Source organism: Plutella xylostella, chromosome 25, assembly GCF_932276165.1.
Source record: "Plutella xylostella chromosome 25, ilPluXylo3.1, whole genome shotgun sequence".
In the NCBI taxonomy this organism is placed as follows: domain Eukaryota; kingdom Metazoa; phylum Arthropoda; class Insecta; order Lepidoptera; family Plutellidae; genus Plutella; species Plutella xylostella.
Window position 1 is genome coordinate 9,423,153 of NC_064005.1, and position 22,966 is coordinate 9,446,118.

At 38.0% G+C, this 22,966-nt stretch overlaps 1 protein-coding gene across 1 annotated transcript in view; it reads left to right on the plus strand.

Moving 5' to 3' along the window:
- The window catches only part of LOC105384857 (contactin-1a), a 218,191-nt gene that overhangs the window by 178,241 nt on the left and 16,984 nt on the right, over nt 1-22,966 (plus strand). Inside the window, exons 3-9 of the mRNA XM_048630311.1 lie at nt 1,960-2,092; nt 2,619-2,827; nt 14,698-14,808; nt 16,118-16,321; nt 16,679-16,830; nt 18,680-18,821; nt 22,658-22,788. Of these exons, the coding sequence (XP_048486268.1) occupies nt 1,960-2,092; nt 2,619-2,827; nt 14,698-14,808; nt 16,118-16,321; nt 16,679-16,830; nt 18,680-18,821; nt 22,658-22,788 (1,082 nt within the window). The remainder of the gene's footprint in view (nt 1-1,959; nt 2,093-2,618; nt 2,828-14,697; nt 14,809-16,117; nt 16,322-16,678; nt 16,831-18,679; nt 18,822-22,657; nt 22,789-22,966) is intronic.

Below are 22,966 nucleotides of genomic sequence, written 5' to 3' on the forward strand. Positions count from 1 at the left end.
ATAACATCTCCGTAACTGTACACCTTCTGTGTAACAAGGGCCGAAGTCTGGTTCTAGTCTTGAATTCAAAACGAAATAGCATCTATTGTTATGTGTTTAAGGACGTTGATGATTTTCTTTATTAAAAATTCAGATAACTTATTGAAAATTAATGCTTTGTCGGTTAAATCTGCCCGTTCTTTCTCCGTTTCAGGACTCCATAAAACGAGTCCCGTAAAATGCAAAATTTCCGAAACCTGAGTTTGAAACAAGGATAATTTTAACAATGATTCCAAAGTTTTGAATCAAGTTTTGGGAACACGGGTACTTGTTACTGAGATACGGGTGATACTTATAAAGTTTCCTATAAATTCCTTACAGTGTAGGTAGACAATCCTAATCCTAATATCAATGGAGATCCATCTATTTAAATTTGATAGAGGAGGAACATTTTTACTGTTAAATATTAAAATGAAGAACCACCTGATCCATTTATTTACATTATTATCGAACCCACATTGTTTTGCGTGGTATTTTGCAAAGTACGGTAAAGTTTATCGTGAAACAACGAAACATTCGAACAAAGTTATCGAAGTGACGTCGATAAAACAAGTGAAACACGAGTTTTCCGTGAAATTACCCCGTGATTCGTGAAAGTATCGGGCCGACCGTTTTCGACACTGCGCTTATATGCTGAGACATAAGTACCTACTGTTTCCCACCTCCCTTATAGTAACGTGAACTTTTTTAACTTTGTGTAAATATTCATGTACTTAAATTTAATGTATAAATAACAGTAGATACAAATTAAAATCACCTATGAATTTAGTTACCTTCGCTTCGCCGGCATTTTGAAATACATCATTATCACGTATAGGTTTACAATATTATCTAGGTAAGTTAGGAAGGTATTAATCTTATCGGAAACTAAAGTTGGTAAGTAAGCCATAATCGATTCATATGTAATAGGCGCCACGGGATGCGGCCAACTATAACAAATAGGATGATTGAGATTGAACGCTTTCTTGAGTATGATAATGTGATATATGTATATTATTATGTAGAGCTTATAAGTCTTAGACTATGACTCAATACACTAAGATATAAGACAATTTCCAGTGTTTATTAGATGTTATGGAAAAAAAATATATTGCTGTATTGTCGTATAAGTTTACCGCCCTGTAGGTGGTCCTACAGGGCGGTAAACTTTAAGCAATTCGAAAAAGTAAACCATTTTGAACCATTTGCAACCAAAAAAAGTTAGGTCCACTATATTTTTCCAACGAAAATCCTCCACATTCATTTTTTGTTTTAATATCAGCACAAAAACCGTCGAATCGTCCGCCGTCCGTATTGTGTGTGCAAAGTTTAAATACACGCCGTCGGTAAAAAGGCCTACAATGTGGATGTGAATCTAGCCGTTCCAGGGGGGTCACTCTATCATGCGAAAATCAATATTTAGGAGTGCTGCTACTCTGACCACAACTCCATATCGTTGTATTATACCGTACCGATTGAAAGACTCTCTTCCGTTATTTTCGTGAAGGTAGAGTAACCCTCCAGGCATCGCATGTCGGGTTGTCTTCAACTTGTCCTTTGTTCCGTGTAAAAACTTGGTTACATATCGTCGGCACAAAAACATGGCGTCCAGCCAGTATCGCGACATTACGGTGTACCAACTTTTGTAATTAGACGGGAATTTTTTAATGCAGAAATGGTAGGAGGTTAAATGGAGAAATAATTTCACTACAACTTTGTCGTGAGGAAGTTTGACCTCAGTTTGCACAAATGATTATATAGCGTTGATATTGTTTGATAAACTACATTTTCGTATGTTATGTTTTTTGAACGTTTAAAGCCGCAACACTAACAATTCTCCCATCTCTCTCCGACCAGTGCCCACGCAACACTAACAATCTCCCATCTCTCTCCCACCAGTGCCCACGCAACACTAACAATCTCCCATCTCTCTCCCACCAGTGCCCACGTCGGACGTGCAAGGAGTGCTGGGCAAGAAGGCGTCTCTCCCGTGCGACATCCAGCCGCTGCACTCCGACGACTCCGTCTCCATGGTGCTCTGGTTCAAGGAGTCTGATGGAGAGCCGCTGTACAGGTTTGTTAGAGACTTTATTGCAGAAGGTAGTAAAGAAGAAGAAGCAGTATATAGTTGGAGAATGTCAACCAGAAGTAAAGGTTGAAAGATGTTAAAGCAACACTATGATCAACATTTTAAGTACATGCTTATGTTGATTGACTCTTATTAGCGACTTCTATGGTTCTTTTACATGAGAGTACAGCAGCAGTTGAGGCAGAACAGCTAGGCCCTGGATACTGAGAAGATTGAAAGTACTGTTCTGCCAACTGTTCTGCCTCGCTGCTCTACCCTGCCTCGTATGACAGGGCCAAAAGTAAAGAAGATAATTTAATGCATGTAATCTAATGATGCATGTACTACTTTCTATATGAATATAATTTTCTACCGTCAAACAAAAAACAACATTTACAATCGTTGTCCGCATTTTCAATGGTATAGAATGCTTTTAGCATTACGTACATCTGAATGTATAGTATATCAGCTACTCTTTGGAAATTGTGCAATGAAATTATTAGAAATAATAATATACCTTTCTCTCCACCAGCTACGACATCCGCGGGCGGTCCTTCAGCCAGCCTAAGCTGTGGTCGTCGCCGACGGTGTTCGGCAACCGCGCCTTCTTCCGCGCAGTCGCCGACCCCGCCGTGCTCATGATCGACAACGTGACGGCCGTCGACGCCGGGGTGTACCGCTGCCGCGTCGACTTCAAGAACTCGCCGACCAGGAATCTTAAAGTCAACTTTACTGTTATTAGTAAGTGTTTCGGGTGAATTATTGGTGTCTGTGTTTTCGTTACAAATAGGGTTTTTTAGGTTTTTATTTATGTTGGCGCCTACCGCTGCCGTGTCAACTTTTAGAACTCGCCGATCAAGAATCTTCAAGTCAACTCTACCGTTATGAACAAGTTTGTTGGGTGGATTTGGTGTTTTTGTTCTCTTTTGATTTATTTCTTGAGTAAATAGAACATTTTGCTTCCTTATTTGTTAGCAGAATCAGTTGCTATTATTTTAGTAATGATTAGTGGTTTAGGTATAAACACTTTTAAACAAAGTGCACTCTTAACCAAACTAGGTATCTACATGTACGAGTAAAGTAAATAAGTACTGATAATATTTTAGTTCTTTGTAAGTGCTATAGCGACGGACATTACGAAAGCATGTTAACTACATTCAAATGAGTATTGTGAACAGAAGCTCGAAGCTGTGAACATTTTCAAGGGTTTAATAGTTGACACGAACATTAAGTCTGCGTTTTGTTGAGAACTTGCCATTGTTTCACCGTTCCCGTTTCTGGAAGGTCACTCTATATGACGAAAAACTAAGTTTCGGAGCGCTGCTGCGCGAACTACGGATCTCTCTCGTTGTATTAAACGTGCCGATTGCACGACAGCTCCTGTTCGTTTGTTTTATGACATTATAGAGTAACCCTCCTGAGTATTCTTACAATAGGTAAGAGGGTACAGTCGAGTAAGAAAAGAGTGTATAGCGTGAGAAAATTATAGATAATAGGTACCATAGTTTAAATAGAAGTATTGATTAATCCATTTACAAAACGGGTACATTACAGTATAAAGGGATTTTTAGGACGTTTTCCAATTTGACTTTCGAATTCGGTACGGTATTAGATTTCGTATTTCGAATACGGTAAGAAAACGAAGTGTCTTTTGAACGATAAAAAATACACGCATTGATGTGTAGTTGCACGCTCATTGCCCTTACCGTGCCCTTACTCAATGAAGAGATACGATGACATTTACGACCACAGCTCCTACTCAAAGGAGCTGCGAAATGTAGTTAGTAAATGTCACTTTCTAAGATGCTGATGCTACTTACTAAGTTGCAAAAGGAAAATATAATGGATATTTTCTATGCAATGCTTTTGATATATCGTAAAATATGAAATAACTTACTAAGATTAAGTAGGGCAAAACACCCAGTAACTGACCATGTGCCAGTAACTGACCACCTTCCTCTTCAACTCCAATAAATAAGAAAAATAGCCAAGCAGGGCCATCTAGTGAACATCCAGTCTATTTTGTGGTTCATTGAGAGCATTACTGATACAAAAGATTTTGCCAGCCGCCAACAGATGGATAGTGAGCGATCGAAAAAGTTCAGTTGGCGCGCGAACCGAGTAAATTGCAGTTGTGACTAACGTATTTGTTAAGGTAAGTGAATTTTTTTATCGTAAAATTTACCATGAAAAAAATTGAAATCATTGAAAGAAAAAAATATACCATATAGATTGAATTATAAAGATTACGTTTTTGATAAGATTCAGCTTGTTATTTCCCGTTTGATTGTTTTTAATGGGGTGGACAGTTACTGGACGACGAAACGGCGATTTTCCAATAACTGACCACCTATGTCGGTTATTGGGATTTTTGGTTGAAGCTGAATTTAGGCAAAATAAGAACGTAATATTAAAGAATAGAATAGAATAGAAAAACTTTATTCGACACAAAAACAACAACATGGACAGTAAAACAGGTAACAAAAATACTTAATTACTAGAAAAATTCATATTAATAAATTAGTAGGTAGGGTACACTAGGTGCTAGTTGCTGCTCAGTGTCGAAAAGGACTCCAGACTCAGCATGTGCTATAATCCCGGGGACTATAGCGCTGGTTTTCAGCTGGATCCTTTGCGAACGGAACGCCGTAGAGTAGGAGTGCGATCGTTTGAATTAAACAATTACAAAGCATACAACAAAAAATAAACAAACAAGTAAGTGAACAAACAAGTGTTAGTTAGGTACTACAATGAAAGATATTATAAACAGTGAAACAACAATTATACATTTAGATTTAAGGGTAGGTCTAACATTTTGTGTAGGCACATACATATTAGGTATATAGGCATTAACCAAACTCAAAAAGATGTAGGTACTCATGGAATACTTCATGACTGCAACTTTTGTAACAAGATCAGGTGTGTTTTGAGTCTGTGCTTAAAGGTGCTTTGTCCTTTTAGGTCGCGAATGGGAGGGGGGAGATTATTCCAACATTTACAGGCTGCGTATCGGAAACTACATCTAAATGCTGCGCTTCTGAAGTCAGGGGTAATGAGTAGATAGGAGGAGGCCCTAGTGTTATGCTTATTAAACTGATGTGACCATGTAAGTTTCTTGTTAAGATACTCAGGGGTTTCACCTCTAACAACCCCAAATAATAGGGTAGCGAAATGAAGCTTTCTTCTACTTGATAATTTTAATAAATTTGAACTGTTCAAAAATGGGGTCACATGAGCACGAGGAGGTATATTAAAACAAAAACGTGCACAAGCATTTTGGACTCTTTGAATGAGGTTCTGCGTTTTAACATACAGACAGGGTCCGTAGACAGTGTCTGCGTAGTTTAACTTTGATAAAACTAGTGCTTCACACAGCTGAATACGCAGTTTTTCACTAATGTACGGTCTTATTTTGTATAGCACTTTGAGTTTGTAAAAACAGCTTCTAACAACGTTGAGAATGTGTTTCTCAAAGCGAAGGTTTTGATCAAAGAGTACGCCAAGATTACGGGCCTCAGTAACTTCTTCAACACTTGTGCCGTTAACTTTTATGTTAGGATCGTAATTTTTTATTCCCTGTATTTGTTTTTTTGAGCCTAATATCATAAATTTAGATTTAGTCGGATTAAGAAGCAAGCAGTTTTTATTGGACCAATCTACTATCCGCTCCAAGTCCTCATTGATTTTGTTCACCGTTGGCCCAGAATCCCCTGGCAAACAGGCAAGATATAATTGAGGGTCATCAGCATAAATGTGGAAGTTACAGTGCTTAATACAATTGGTAATATCGGAAGAATATAAAATAAACAAGATAGGTCCAAGGATTGAGCCTTGAGGGACTCCTCTAGTCACAGGTAGTAATGACGAGGAAAGAGTTTTCCCGTCAGTGCCTGTAAACATTACCCTTTGCGTCCGATCTGAGAGGTAACTCCTGAACCAGCTAACTGTAGATTTTTCAAATCCATAGTAGGATAATTTCGCTAATAACAGGGGAATATTTATGGTGTCGAAAGCGCGGGAGAAATCCAGTAGCGTCAGCAGTGTGCCCTTGCCCTTATCCTGGGAGGAAATTATGTCATCCACTACGTTAAGTAATGCCGTTGCCGTGCTTCTTCCCTTTCTAAATCCGGACTGAACTGTAGGAAGGATTTTATTTATTTCTAAGTACTGTGTTAGTTGGTTGCTAACAGCTTTTTCAAGTATTTTAGAAAAACATGTCAGTAAACTGATCGGTCTTAGTTCTTTTTCGGATACTGGATTTACACTTTTTGGAATAGGCCTAATTAGAGCAATCTTCCATAGATCTGGGAAACAACTAGTTTTGATGGAATAATTGACCATGAAAGTGATTATTTCTAACGTGCGCGGTAAAGTCAACACTATCATATTTAAAGCGATATTATCGACACCTCGAGCGTTTGACTTAAGGCCATTTATGATTTTGACCACTGTTTCCTCATGGATGGTAAAAAGGTTAAAAGAACATGATGTGTCAAATTTATGCGACTCATAGTATTCGATATCGGTTTTACTGACAGAGCTATTTCCAGGAAGATCCAAAAAATGCTGGTTGATTTTATCCGGATTCTGTAGATGGTTAGGAAGTAGGGTTTCGTTCCCGCTTTCCCGAGAATTCCCGTTCCCGGGAATTCCCGGGAAATTTGTCCTTCCCGAAACCGGGAAAAAAATTGCATTCCCGGGAATTCCCGGGTTTGATTTTTTATCGAATTTATGCTATATTATTTTCGTCTTTATCTATCTGTTTCTCCTACCTTAAACCAAAAAAAATATCGGCAGGTTTGTCGTCTACGATCAGAAACTCGGTTTTGTTGTAAATTATTGGAAAATCATACGTGTTATTGTTTTCACGCAGCTGCATTGCAAAGATAAATGACTCATCTACATCACTTTGTTTCACCTCTCCCTGATTCAATATTTTCATCTTTATTTATCTGTTGGTCCTCCCACCTACCTAAAACCAAACAATTGATCGGCTTTTACATATGTGACCAAAGAGTATGTAAAAGCTAACACTAGTGTGACACCTGTCATATATTTTTTTTATGTCCCCGTTTTATGTCCGCGTTTTATTTTTTTTTTAATTACTAACGCATAGAAAAAACCAAAATAAGAAGTAGGTTGAGCGATAAATCGTTGAATGAATTATTTTTTCTAAAACATTACCTCAAGTGTAATTAATTTTTTATTTTAATTATATGTCATAATAATATTATTTTCAAACTATTAATTATAATACCTTTGTTATTGTTTAATTTACAATAAAGAAAAATAAATGATTTGGCATGTAAAACAAATCATTATATGTAATTTTGATTGTTAATTTATATGATTGTTGCTTTTTTCTACCTATACGAGTGATAAAAGTATTTGATTTAATTGTTATAGTTTTAATAGACTATTTTATAGACTTTTAATACCCGAAAATAGCAAAACCAAGCATTTAAAACAATTTCCCGTTTCCCGGGAATTCCCGGGAAATCTTCAAAATAATTCCCGTTTCCCGGGAACAGAAAAAGGTCGGGAAAAACGAAACCCTATTAGGAAGGCATGGTTCTGTGTGACTGCGGAGCGCGGTATTCTTTAAGTTTTTCCAGAGGGTGGCAGCGTTTTTAATGTTTTTATTAATATTTTGCTCAAAATAGGCTCGCTTCTCGTTAAAAATTGCACAATTCACCAGTTTTTTCAGATCCAAGTAGCATTGTCTGTGAGTATCTGATTTAGAAATACGGTACTTCTTGTGTGCAGTGTCTCTTAGCTCCATCATAAGTTTTACAGTCTCTGTTATCCATGGGTGGCTGTTATGTTTTATAAGAATGCGTTTCTCCGGTGCATGTAAGTCAAAGAGTCTAATAACATAATCATTAAATGTGTCAATCATAGAATTGAGATTGCCAAGTGTTTTAATATTCTCCCAGTCAATGCTATTCAGATCCGAGTTGAATTGTGTTATATTTATATCCTGAAGTGGGCGATAAACAATCCAACGCGGTTTAGGCTTGATTTTTTTAAGATTAAGTTCTACACATATAAAAGCATGTCTACCAAGAGAAGGAATGTAATCAACAGTGGTTCGGCGGGTCTCAATATCCGTGCAGACGATATCAATCAGGGTCTCACTGTCGTCGTTAGCAAAATGAGTTGGCTCAGAGACCAACTGATTCAGAGTGAGGCTTGATACAAAGTCATTTACGGTTTGTGTGTAGCTATCATGTTTCAGTAGATCAATATTAAAATCTCCTACAAGTATAATTTTATCGTAACCGGCTAAAGAAGTGACTGTGTCAGTGATGGCTTCAAGAAATGAGTTCAGGTCTTGCCACTGTGGACGGTACGCAGTACCCACGAGTAGCTTAAAAGAGTTCACGGTGCATGTGAGCCACATCTGTTCAATACCAGCGGCCACGGGATGAGAACGAACCCGGACATTTACACCCTCGCGGATGTAAAAACCCACTCCTCCGCCTCGTTGGCGCTGCCCCGGAATGATCACGCGCGGCGCGTGACGTAGTCGGTAGCCGGAGACCACTGGGGCTCGCTGGTCTTCACCCTCATATAGCCAAGTTTCGTTGATTGAGACAATGTCGGCACCGTAACGCTCCATGACGGCTATGAACTCATCGTGACCGGTCCCTAAGGATCCCGCGTTGAAATGTCCAATTGTAAATGATTTTGTCTTACCCATGGGTCTTTTTGTGGATGATACATTCGAATTTACTCATTATTAACAATATTATGTAGGTTTCAATCCTAAAAGCAGCAGGCTCAGGCCAGTATGCAAGAGTTCGATGGTAGACTACAGTCAGGAATTCAAACATAAGCGTACCCAAAAATACATACACACACAATAATATATTCAACACAGATAGGTCCTTTAAAAAAATTGCATTCAAGTCATTCTGGATTAGTTTTGTAACATATGAAGTTATATATAAATATACATATGCACAATAATTTAGATCGCAATCAAAAAGGTAGAAACATTTCAACACATCAGAATCTATACAACAAAAAAATAATAACAGTTTAATACCTACAGGCACCGAGATTACAGGCAACTTCCATATGAGAAATACGACCAATATAGCAAGAAACATTAGTCGAAGAAAATCATCATCATCATCAATAATTTGTAGTACTAGGTTTAGGAACGTTTGTGCCAACTTTATCTGAGCCAAAAACACTCGCGAGGTCCATTTCCGATCTTATGCGGTGACTGGCCTTTCCTTGTTCCTTACGAACCAGTACCTTGCCCTCTTTGGTCCAGATGAACCGCCACCCGTGACGCTTGCCCTCTTCGCGGGCTTTATTGAACAGCCATCTGTTCGTTCTTGTAAGGCGTTCGTTCACGTAGAAGCGTCTCGATGGTCCGGGAAGATCGCAGTCTGCTGTAGTGGCGCCACGACGAACACGCGCTGCATTGATAATGCCATCTTTGACAGATCGGCGCGCGAACCGCACGGCTATAGGGCGCGGGCGCGGCTCAGCCGCCCCGTTCGAGCCTTTGCCGCTGACGTTTTCCACCAGACCGCCTGGCCGGAACACACCTACTCGGGTAGCACTGACAATATCACATTCATTGATGCTTAGACCGAGCTTATTTGCGAGTACCTGAACGATATGGCCAACGTTTTCTTCTTTCGTCTCCGTTATTCCTGAGATCTCAACATCATTGCACAAAAATTCCTGTTCGCGGTCGCTTAACTCCATTTTGAGAAGATCAATCGCGTTGGAAAGAGTGATGTTCTCAGATGCCAGCTTCATTGTAGTCTCGGAGAGTGACTCAATACGTGCCTCCGCTGATGAGATTCTCTGGTCAAATGAGCTCACCGTGTCACTGAGTTGGGTAAGTCTCGCGTTCACTTCTGTCTTGAACGTATCGATTGAGTCTTTGAGAGAATCAAATCGCCTATTAATGAGACTTATCAGGCTTTCGGTATCTATATTAATGATTGATGACATAGCTTCCGATTCCTCACATACCTTATTCAATACAATCGGACTTCCCAGTTTTGGTGGTTTGCAGTTTCCGCACTTCCATTTGGGCTTATTCATAGGAAGGATTTTCTTAAAACCTGCCATATCCAGCCCAGCGCAGGTATAGTGCAATGTTATCGAACATGCATTGCACTTCAATAGTTCCTCCGGCTTTAATTTCAGCTTACATTTAGAGCAATCCATCTTGGACAATGTGATATAAAAGCTCAGAATGAGGAGTCGCACTACCAAATTTTATCAATATACGTAAATTGGAACGTATCTCAAATATCGTATGAATCGCAGGTGTAGTGGCAGCCTTATCTGTTTATTATGCCTGGCAACATTTATCCGTTGACATTTAAGAACAGCTGATTGGTCTCCGAGGTGTTTGTTTACCAAGAGTTTGAGTAAAAATATTGCTGTTAAGGCAGTTAAAGCTTAATTTGAATTCAAATTTACTGCGAAATGAAGACAATAGATCCAACTGTGTACCTTGTTTCAGGATATAGTCCAAAATTAGAGTTTAAAACTCAATTTCACCAGTGGTACTAGATGAGGTGAGGTTATATCTTGATGTAGATGATAATTTGATGGACACTAGGCACTGATTTACTTGTTTTATGATTTTAAACTTGAAGAGCTTTATGATAACAATGTTTATAAACACACGGCGACGTTCCGTTTTCTAAAGTTCGTAAAGCTCATATGTGCCATTTTCTTGTGTCAAAATATGAGCATTCTATCTTCACTCCTTCCATTTACTGACATAGGTGGTCAGTTATTGGGTAAATTGGTGGTCAGTTACTGGTATTATTATATATGATATATTTTTACAGCTTTCAGCGAGATGAAGAAGCGCCAAAATAGCAAAAAAAGTATAGAAAAGGCAATTCCACTTGTCTAAGACAAACTAAGATCAACAAGACATTCCAAAATAATTCGGGGTGACATGCAAGCACCTTTTAAAATAAAGAGAATTCAAACACAAAGTCCAAGTTTGTTTCAGATTCGGTATTAGCTGATGAGGAAGATAAAAACGCTAGTGGAGCATACTATCAGCCTAGGAAAATGTGGATTCTCCAGGATAAAGACACATGTCACAATTTTTCCTTAAAGATAATCCTTGGAGCAGTCCCTTCAAGAATGCAAGACCAGGAGACAAATGGCATTCACCATCTCACTCTATGAAAAGATACTCAAATGCTATCTTCAGAACAGCTGAAGGCGTACCTAACAAATGCCAGCGCTTGTGAACCAGATGAAATTGGTTCCCCGAGCACAAAAGCTCTTGGCGAACAAGACCTCAATGACGCTATTAATGACCCAACCCGAATATACGTTACCGACGAAACGCGCCTCCACATTTTTCAGCAAAATAGGAAAAAGAAAGCATCACTACAATGCTAGCAGCTCAGCCTCAGCCGGTGCACCAACACGCCCTTCAATGGCATTATGAACGGCCAGAGGATTTCAAACAGAACGGTAAAATCGGCACACAAGAAATGGGGCATTCTTCTATAAGTTGTTACCACGACCAACACCCCAGCCATTTGGAACCGATACCACAACTATCCGGAATCCACTGGCAACGCTATACTATCATTGGCAGACACATTAGTCCAGCAGCGGAAAATGCAGAAAGTACAGCGATGTTCTGCTTCAGTGACGCCTCTTCAACGAGGCAAAGATTCCCTGTCCCCCTTGCCGAAATGACTACTCCTGTCTTTGGCCAAATACTTACCTACGAAAGCACGTTTCAACAGCATCCTAAATATTCCAGTTGAATCCTCAACAAAGTCATCGCCCCAATTTTGGCTAACATCTTTAATAAATGTATCGCTGAAGGTGTGTTCCCAGATCTTATGAAATTTAGTAAAATTATACCTCTGTTCAAAAGTGGGGATATGGAGGACCCTGCAAATTTCAGGCCTGTCTCGGTTCTTCCAGTTTTGAGTAAAATATTTGAGAGGGTCATACTCAGTCAGATGCTTTTGCATTTCAATGATGCTCGATTGTTTCATAGCCAGCAGTATGGTTTTACAAAAGGCAAATCAACAGCCGATGCCGGTACTGCGTTGATTAAGCACATATTTGACGCCTGGGAAGACCATCACGATGCTATTGGAGTCTTCTGTGATCTGTCGAAGGCGTTTGATTGTGTAGACCATCAGACTTTAATTTCGAAACTTAGATACTATGGAATAGGAGGAAAGGCTTTAGATTTGATATCTTCATATTTAGACAAGAGACAACAAAGGGTCGATATTAACAATACTAAATCACAGGGGGCTCATGTAAAAATAGGCGTCCCTCAAGGATCTATTCTAGGACCATTTTTATTCCTCATTTATATTAATGACTTGCCTTTTATGGTTGAAAAATTGACTAATATAGTTTTATTTGCTGACGATACTTCTTTGCTTTTTAAAGTTAAAAGAAGAGAAAATAATTTTAATGAAATTAATTCAATTCTATCTGACATACACGATTGGTTTACCGTTAATAATCTTCTATTGAATTCTAAGAAAACGAAATGTATTAAATTTACACTGCCGAATGTTAGACAATGCGATACTAACATTATTCTAGATGGGAATAAATTGGACCTAGTTAATGATACTGTCTTTCTTGGGATGACTATAGATTCAAAGTTACAGTGGGGACCTCACATTGAAAAATTGTCTGGAAGGTTGAGCTCCGCAGCTTTTGCTGTACGGAAAATTAGACAGCTGACCGACGTTGAAACCGCCAGATTAGTTTACTTTAGTTATTTCCACAGCTTATTATCGTATGGCATTTTGCTTTGGGGTAGAGCAGCTGATATTGAAACTATATTTGTATTACAGAAAAGAGCCATCCGCTCTATATACAAACTTGGTTCCAGGGATTCATTGAGAGAACTATTTAAAGAAATTAACATCCTTACAGTTCCATGTCAGTTCATTTTTTCCAATTTAATGTATGTACGAAAGAATATTTCAACTTTTGATACAATTGGCAGTAATCATGACATTAATACTAGGAACAAGCATAAGCTGGCTTTTCCAGCGATGCGTCTGGCGAAAGTTAATAAATCGTTTTTAGGGTACTGTATTAGATTTTATAATAAGCTTCCAGCAGAAGTTGCTCAAATGCCAGAGAATAAGTTTAAGTGTTACATTAAAGAGAAACTCAGTAAAAAAGCTTATTATAAAATTGATGATTACTTAGAGGACGTTAATGCATGGCTGTGATAAGTAGTTAGCTCTGCTCATATTATTATAATAATAATTATTAAGCTTATATGTATTGTATACCAACTAGTTTTAAGTCTTTTTTTGAAAAGATGGCTCAGGAGTTTCTTGCCTCCGTTCTTCTCCTTAGACAGAAAGAGCCCCCCCTTATCCGAACGGAGAGTAATTTGTAAAAATTGACGTTCATCAGAAAATTTTATATTTGTACGATGAATAAAAAAAATTTGAGTTTGAGTTTGAGTTTGAGTTTCATTGAAATCCCGTTCGTCAAGGCATCCATCTTTGTATCCTGAAAAACTAACCCCCAATATCTGATTCGGTCATAATTACAATGGCTAGCCTCAATGACTCTTTTAGCCGCACTGAAAGTCTCTGGGTGGGGTTTCAGCAATAATGAAAACCATCTGTCTCTGGTCCTACATCCTTGAAAGGACCGGCGGGGAAAGGACCTACTTTTCCGGCGGGGAATTTATGTTTTCCCAGGCCGACAATACAATCCGCCACGATTCCTCCTCCTCGTCAGTTGATACCGAATATGGAAAAGACCGTCTTTAGCGCTTGGATTTGCTACTTTATATTTAAGAAATTGCTCGTTTCTGGCACCATGAATGCTTCATGGGCCTGTCCCACTGATCCTGGCTTGTTCCGGACAAACAAAATCGCCCTTTCTGTGACTTATCTGAAGGTACTACATTGGGGCAAATTAATCTCCCTGAAAGCTGTAAATTTAAAATGCGTGTTCACTATGTGCATGTGTGTTTATTCCTTTGTTTTCAGTATTTAACAAAAATGCATAAACTTGTGTTTTTAATAAATAAATGGTTGATTATTAGGATAATATATTATTTAAATTATGCATTAATCTGATTAATTAATTTAATGCACTTTTCAGTTAAGAAACCTTGAGCAAAAGTGATGTGTCACACATTAAAAGAGACTAGAGGATCGGTACTATTACATGAAGTAATCAAATAAATAAATAATAATAAGATTTAATCATAATTCCATTTTTAAACCATTAAATTGGTGGTCAGTTACTGGCATCGAGTGTGGTCAGTTACTAGATTTTAGTGGTCAGTTACTGGGAAAATCACTACTTTTTGTTTGCAAAAATATATAAAAAAATTAGTAACTTCTACATGTTTGCTATTTACTCAGGAATGTAGCTCTGTTATTCTAGTTTCTAAAACAAAAATCGGATTTAATAAGCGATAAGAATTGAGCCCGCTACAGATAAATTACTGGAACAACTCCCTTAAGGTGGTCAGTTACTGGGTGTTTTGCCCTACCACTGTTAATATTAATTATTTTGTGCTAACAGACAATTAAACCAACAAATCATTGATTAAAATGTATTCTAAATATATTTCTTTGTTACAGTACCCCCAAGTCGTCCAACAATATACGATGCAAAAAGAAGAGATAGAACGAAATTAGTGGAGCCTTATAATGAAGGCTCCAATGTGCTGCTCATATGTGAAGTAGAAGGAGGTAAGTACCTAGTTATGTGTAAGTTGTTAGGTATGTGTATTAAAACATAATAATATGTACTAACCGTGTGCCAATACATACATTCAAAACAAGCAGAGCGTCAATAAATAATTATTAATCGAGCCTGAAAGTTGATCAAGATGAATAAGTAATAAATACCTACATTGTATTTTTTTTGTAAAAGACGAAACCTCTAATATATTTCGTTCACTCTTAACATCTTACGTAATATACCTAATAAAGTAGTAAAACAACATATTTATGTGGTTCAATAGTTTTGTTACTTTCAACGTTATTGTCTGTTTCGAAGAGCTTATCCTAATTTGCATTCAAACGAGCATTTTGTTTACAATGCATTCAACGTTTTACATTACACGTTATATGTAGTTGTTATTCCATTGCCCATATCCCACGTAATTACAGTAATTTTAGAGCTTTTGTCATCAATCTTTGTTTAATTTCACTATTCTGTGAACGGCATAATTTGCTTTGTCACTGTTAGACAAACATTTTGTAACAATACATTTCAAAACGAATTTTAGTGACTTCACAGAAAATTTTGAACTTGTTTGTTTTCTGTCCTTTACGAGTATTATGGATATAATATAAATGGCTTTCCAAGCACACAATGACATTTTTAAAAACCTGATTATCCAGATGATGTTTTCAGAGCAAAAACTAGTCATTCTTTATTAATAGCTTTTACTGCATAAAATATTCTGAAATTAAGTTTTTTTTTTCGTTAAAGAAAGCGTGATCAAAGCACATTAAAAATATATTTAATATGGATCGCAACATGATCGATTGTAACGTTATTTTAAAAAAAAACGTTATATTTCCTCTTGACTCATGATAATAACAATTATGAATATGAGGCCACTGTAAAACCTTTGACAAATGGTTCGAACCAGTTTAAACGGAATTCTAATTTCAAATTCAAAACTAACAATTTCGTTATCAACCAATCAGCAATCAAACATTGTCAACACAATATAAAGTAACTTGCGTGTTTGTTTTATTGGTCATTATATTCTCATATAGTTTTTATGTTACCTGTCGTAAATGAAGAAAGAAAACCGACAATTCCAGTTTAGGAGTTTTCAGCTCTATCATAATATTTATAAACCTTAGCTTTTGTTTTTTCTTTAATGATTTCTTGAAAGACTTTCTTACACACAAACATTTGAAATAGTCTGCATTATGTTATGTACACATTTCTCTAACCAATTTCATTGAACGAAAATCCTCCAATCCACCCAAACCTGCATCACCAATTCCCCAATTTCACTAATTCTTCCCTTTTTAACAGGTCGGCCAAGGCCACGAGTCACGTGGTACCTGGAGAACGTGGTGATAGACGACTCATTCGAGCAGCGTCCTGACGGCGTGACGCTCAACACGCTGACCTTCCCCAACGTGGGGCGGCAGCACCTCAACGCGCGGCTGGTGTGCCAAGCCTCGAACACCAACCTGGCGCCGCCGCAGACTAAAGTGCTTATATTGGATATTAATTGTAAGTGGATGATGTGTTTTTGATACAGCTGTTCTTTATTATGGTGCGGATTTTACCGTTTTATCGCGTCCCATGTAGACGCGTCTCATTTTTGACGCATTACAATAAATAGGTAAAAACATAAAAAAACATGAAAATGAAAATAGCCGTTGTCACTCGTGCATGATGAAATAATATGCAAGATATTAAAACCCCATAATCCTGTGATTTTTGCAAACAATTCAGATACTATAATTAATCTGAGTTATCCTCGATGATTTATTTCTGTCATAGATAAAGAGTAGCATAAAAGATCAGTGTAGTCTTTGCAATAACAAACCTTTCAAAAGAAACTAATCAAACATATACATTCCACAGTAAAACCAATAACAGTGACGATCCTGACGAAGGAGAAGCAGATATCTGCGGACAAGCGCTACGAGATCGAGTGCCGGACCACGGGCTCGCGGCCTGAGGCCTACGTCACCTGGTGGAAGAACAACCGGCAGCTGAAGAGGATGGCCAAGAATGTAAGTTTTTTTTTATATAAGAGGATGGTTCATTTGATTTTAGATGATGATACGGTCAGGTGCAAAGAAACCTGACCCCCCTCTCATACTAACAATGCTTCTGAGGGGGGTCAGGTTTATCCGCCCCTTACTTGTAAAAGACTGCGAAGTTAAATACGCTTTTTAAGTAAGGGTTTTAGAAGTCACATAATCACATTAGATGAGAAAATTGCAAATTAACGACTTGTAATCATGTAGATATAATTTTATTAGAAGTGTATAAAATCAGCAATAATGCAGTCCTTCCTATTAAATATCAATTTTCGATTTAATTTTGCGCATATGATCATTTTATAAACATAGATTAAAATGTAATAACCGAAGTAAGTCATTTCACGTCTTCTATAAATAAATGTTATCTCTATTATTTTGTAATACAGGGGCTCGTATATCACTTATTTATAATAATACCTTTGTTGTATTTACAAACATCAAATTCAATTTAGCTTATACCGCGCCCGGCATAATTCTATTGTAGGCATATGTTATTATCTGTACAAAGAGCCGTATAAATGGGGGACTATTATGAATCATAATTCAAATCTTATCTTAATCACGCAACTGTGCACGTAAAAGAGACCTGGCATTTTTCCTCCATTATTCCCTTTCAACGATTCCTTGAACATTACCTGAAATCATCGCTTTCATATGTCAAGGGTTCCTTTGGCGATGAGGAAATATGGCCGGTCCTGAGCGGATACTTGTCGGGCGTGAGTCATTATCGTTATTCCCCACAGTTTGTGTTGTAGATAAGAAAGTATAGAATTGGCTGGTGGATTTCCTCAATGGATACGTAGATACGAGTATATTGTTAAACAAACGTTATAGATAAACCAAATATATAAGTATAAATAAAACAAATTTACATAAATAAGTAATTACGAGTATTTTAGAACTTTAGGACTTAAAGGGCCACTTGCACCAACATATTGAAACTAGATTTAGTGTTAAATCTCGATTTAGTGTCAAATTTTATATGGACTGACGTTTCTTAAACCGACATTTTTTACACTAAATCTAGATTTAATTTGTTGGTGCAAGGGGCTCTAAATTACTGCCCAAATATGAAAAATTCTAAACACACTTCAGAAGGCAGATCCCTCATTTTTTTGTTGTTGCGAGAAAAATACCTAAGTCTTCTTCAGAGACATTTAATATTAACGCTGAAAGCGTTAAATCATGTATGAGTCAAAAGTGTATTTGCATGTTCTTTAAATATGTTTTTGAGTACTCTCTTACTTTGCCTCTAATGACGTACTGATGTCTACAGTATCCATTGTCCCTATTTTCCGATTCATTCTTTTGTCTTTTAATTAATTCATTCTTTTCTTTCCTCATTCACTGTGTTTGGGTCGTGATAAATAGTAGCCATTGTCGACTGCCTTGTTTCGTTATATTTTTCTTTTATTTTTTTGCCAAGTGAGCGTCTTGTCGGATGGAGTAAAAGAATTTGAGGTTTTGTAGTGGAGTGGACTGAATGAACACAATACTACTGAGAAGTGTCATAGGATTTTTATTTCAGAATTCTCCAGAGAAACTCCACAAAATTAAAACGAGAGAATAGCAAGTTGTCTATAAACATACAGCGGCCGCTACATGGGATCGTTCTACATTCTTAAACTCGTTTCATGCGCGTTTCACCAATCACAGCTCCGTATTTTTCGATGAATTTCAATATGCTACGCCGGTGAAAAACCTGTGTTGTGGCAGCTGGCCTCTAACTCTAGACCGCACGCCATTTTTTTTGTTATTACCTTGCCTCTTAAAGGCGTGGTTGAGACCAAGCTACATTCTCTACCTTACTCCTCAGTTCTCGGAGAACAACGAGACGCTGTCCGTACTGAGCCTCGTCCCCAGTGCGGAGGACGACGGTCGCGTGCTGGCGTGCCGCGCCGAGAACAAACACGTCGATGACTCCGCCATCGAGGACAAGTGGCGGCTCAATGTGCACTGTGAGTGAGCTTCTTACTCTGTTTTTCATAACAAACGTAGACTAAAGATGGTGCTAGTTTAGACCAGTCCAGAGATTTCATACAAATCAGTAGACTACAGTGCTGGGTATGAACCGGAACTATCTTTAATCTTAGTTTTATAATAAGGAGGATTATAATAGGACGACGGCCGCTCACTGGCGTGCCGCGCCGAGAACAACACGTCGACGACTCCGCCATCGAGGACAAGTGACGGCTCAATGTGCACTGTGAGTGAGCTTCTTAGTGTAAAATTGAAGGTCTACTTCCGAGCGGAGCGGCACCGAAGACACTGACTTTGCTTCGACCAAAGTGACAAGTTACAGTGACAATTCAGTTGTCTCCAGAGCTGTACCGCTCGGAATTGGAGCTTTACCAAATATTCATATTGTATATTAAGGTGAATCATTATCCATCAATCTGCATTGGACCAGCGTGGTGAGAAATGGTCCAAGCTTAGAACGGCACTAAAATCCACGTAATAAATAGACTATTACAGAATGAACAGTAAAGGAGCCAATGAAGTAATTATGGTGTATGGATTATGTAATTAGGTATTATCATTCACCTAAATAATTTATAAGCCCCGGAAAATGCTATCGCCCCTGTCTGTCTAAGCAATAATGGCTATTATTGACTTGTGTTCAAATCATGACGTTATTGGTTCAGGCACATTAGCCATTCATGTCTTTTTAACCGACTTCAAAAAAAGGAGGAGGTTCTCAATTCGTCGGGATCTTTTTTTTTTTTTTTTTTTTATATTTTTTTTATGTATGTTCACCGATTACTCCGCCGTTTATGGACCGATTTTGAAAATTCTTTTTTTGTTGTATTGGGTTGAGCTCCCAGGTGGTCCCATTTTTTTTTCAGAATTTTATCTCACCCCCAAGGGTGGGTAAAGGGGTAAAAACAGGGTATGAATTTCCATTTTGGGCACATATTAACCGATTCTAATGAAATTAAGAATGTAAATATAGTTCTTATAACAAAAAAATATGATGGTGACCTTGAGCTGATCTGATGATGGAAACGGAAGGCAGTCAGGGGAACTCCTCAGCGGTATATAGCAACTACTTCGTGTTTAGGCTTGAATGATTCGTATTGATTAGTAGGACTTTTTGGTATCATTTGCACCTTACTTTTGATTGAAAAATATTGCAAATAAACTAAAAACTATAAAATAAAATAATAATTAAAAAAATTAAAAAACCGACTTCAAAAAACCACTAAAATGTAAGAAATAATTTAAGGTTTACACAAATTCTACTCGTATGTGACAGTACAAATATACCTAAGCAGGAACTGTTCTTTTTTGAAGTTGGTGCCATATTTCTTCAGATTACCTACTTTGTCACCGCACCAACATCAAAAGAGAACAGTTCCTGCTTAGGTATATTTGTACTGTCACATACGAGTAGAATTTGTGTAAACCTTAAATTATTTCTTACATTTTAGTGGTTTTTTGAAGTCGGTTTTTTAATTTTTTTAATTATATACTTCGTCACCTTAAATCGTAAACCGCCCAACTCCACGCGAGCAAATTTTACAGGAGACAAAAAAAACTGTTTATTTTGTACTTCTACTTAGGATACCCCCTAATATTTTTTTGATACTAGACTAAAAAAGTGGTTGCGCATTCAACGGCGTTATGAAAAATTAGTTATTTTTATCGCTTTATACATAAAATGGACTTACGATCTTTTCCCAATCTCTATGTGAATACTATTATTGGAGATAAGTGTTTTTCCTGGAAATACGAGTTTTTCGGACTTTGATTATGAAAAATATTGTTCTCTTTGATGGACTTATGCTGTTCAAATATAGATAAATCTACTTACCTTTTCCTATTACTTCAAATTTATAGTATGATTGATGTACTTAATAAAATGATTATATAATCAGCAGTCATCGTTATAAGCAGTAGAAAACATAAATCAGTACTAGGAGGCCATGGTCCCGCCGTTGCCGTTGAATCCCTGGTGGTAAGCACGCTGTTTCCCAGGGACTAGGAACATCATCACGTTTAATTTAATGGTGAAAAATAAAGAGCATTCTATTCTATTCTATCATCTGACGAGCAAGGAGTGACGGATCTAGAGTTCAAACGGAGCGCAAAAGACTGTTCCTAGCCCCGATGGAATACCAGACCGCGTGTGAGTGCTGGCGCTCAAAGCTGGTTTGTACAGAAAGTTTATCTGTCTGTTGAACAGCAGCCAGAGTGCCAGTGAGGTGTCCACTGACTGAAACGAGGCCACGTTAAAGCTCCTGAAGAAAGAAAGCAGTCCTGCAGATTCTTTTTCTATGTACAGACCCATCTGCCTCCTGTAAGAGGCTGACAAGCTTTTTAAATTAGTGACACCCCTGGATGAACGGTCATTACCTTTCGGATTGTCAGTTTGGTTTACGAAATGTACAATCGATAGTGGATACAATACGTATTAGTAGAAGTACTTCTATGTTCGTTCACTGTCGGAGCAGGATGTGAACCGCGGGGATAGTTGCGCTGGGTGTTAGATTAGACCAAGGATTAGACATGGTGTACCCGTTCAACTCTATCCCTTGAGGAACCTTCAGGGCCTCTCTTGAATACTATCGGCCGATCCTACCTCCAGCAAATAGTCAGAGGTCCAACTGGTACAATAATTACCCGATAAGAGAGGGTTAATGTTCGCAGAAGGAGGTCAGTTGTGGAGTTCCACAGGGGTCAGTCTTGGACACCTCTGCAATGTAACTTGGCATACAATACTGTCCTGCAAATGAAGCTCGCAAAAGGCGTTAGCACAATTCATTCTGCTGATCTCCATCTCCAATGTGTGTCACATTGAAGATGGCTGAGAGAGCGTCCATCGAGGATGATTTATCAAAGACGATAGTGGCATGATCCACCGCCTAGGCCTTAAAACAGCGCCCCTCCTGATATCCTACACACTCCTAATGAGCAGGGAGCCAACAGATCTGTCGGTGCGGGTTAGTGAGGTTCATATTGCTATAGAACGGCACATGTGCTACCTCAGCCTAGTCGTAGATAGTAGCTGGTCATTCAAGGAGCATTGCAAGATGTTAGTTCCCCAGAATCAAAGAGTAGCTGGTGCTCTACACGCCATGCAGTGCACGGGCTACTTTCAAATCTGAGGGCCGTCGCAAATGAGTCCATCGCATCTATACGGGTGCCGTGCAATCTACTGCCCTTCAAGGAGCACCTATCTGGTCAAGTCGAAGAGAATGACTGTGATGAGATCGGTTAGAGGAGCCATGGATTCGTCAGCAACGGGTTGCAGCAGCCGTCCTGCCTTGTTTGCAAAAAACCTATATTAGTATGTAGTAAAGTGCTGATTCCAACCAAAATATACAAAATATTTTGTTTGTGATATACGCGTAACTTTTAATTTAAGAGCATAATATTGCTAAAAAAATGCAAAATTTAACTATAAATTGATCAATAAGAATGTTAAGTTCTATAATTTATTAATGTAGTAATAAAAACAAAGCCAAACACATAGTTTTATTGCAAAAATGTACGTTCACTCCCGCCTACATCGCTCGTTGTATGGGAGTAGGAGGAGTTACGAGGTTTTATTGTTTAAAAATCACGACTTAGAGTTAGGAGGAAAACGAAAACTAAATTTTCTCAGAATTCTGATTTTTTATCGATTTACGAGTAATACGAGTAGATGCGCCTTGAAAAAACGCTTCTATTGATACCAAAAAGTCATTTTCGCCAAAAAGTGGAGTTAGGCGGTTTACGATTTAAGGTGACGACTTAACGTATTCTCTATCTTACAAAATACAAAATTAACACTATGATTTGTTTACAACAGATGTCCCTGTAGTGGATCTGAAGATGGGGTCCAAGTTAAACCCGGACGAGATCAAGGAGGGCGACGACGTGTACTTCGAGTGCACGGTGAAGGCGAACCCCAAGACGCATCGGCTGGTCTGGTTCCATGGTGTAAGTGGTAGTTGTTTTGTTTGTTTAATATAATAATATATAATGTAGGTGAATTTTCTCCCTCTAAAGATAGGTTGTAAGATATTTTGAAGAGCCATCTAATGACAATGCTCGTTTAAAGAAAAAGTTAAAGAGCGTCGAAATAAGTTTTGAAGACATTAAAAGCATCCATTATATT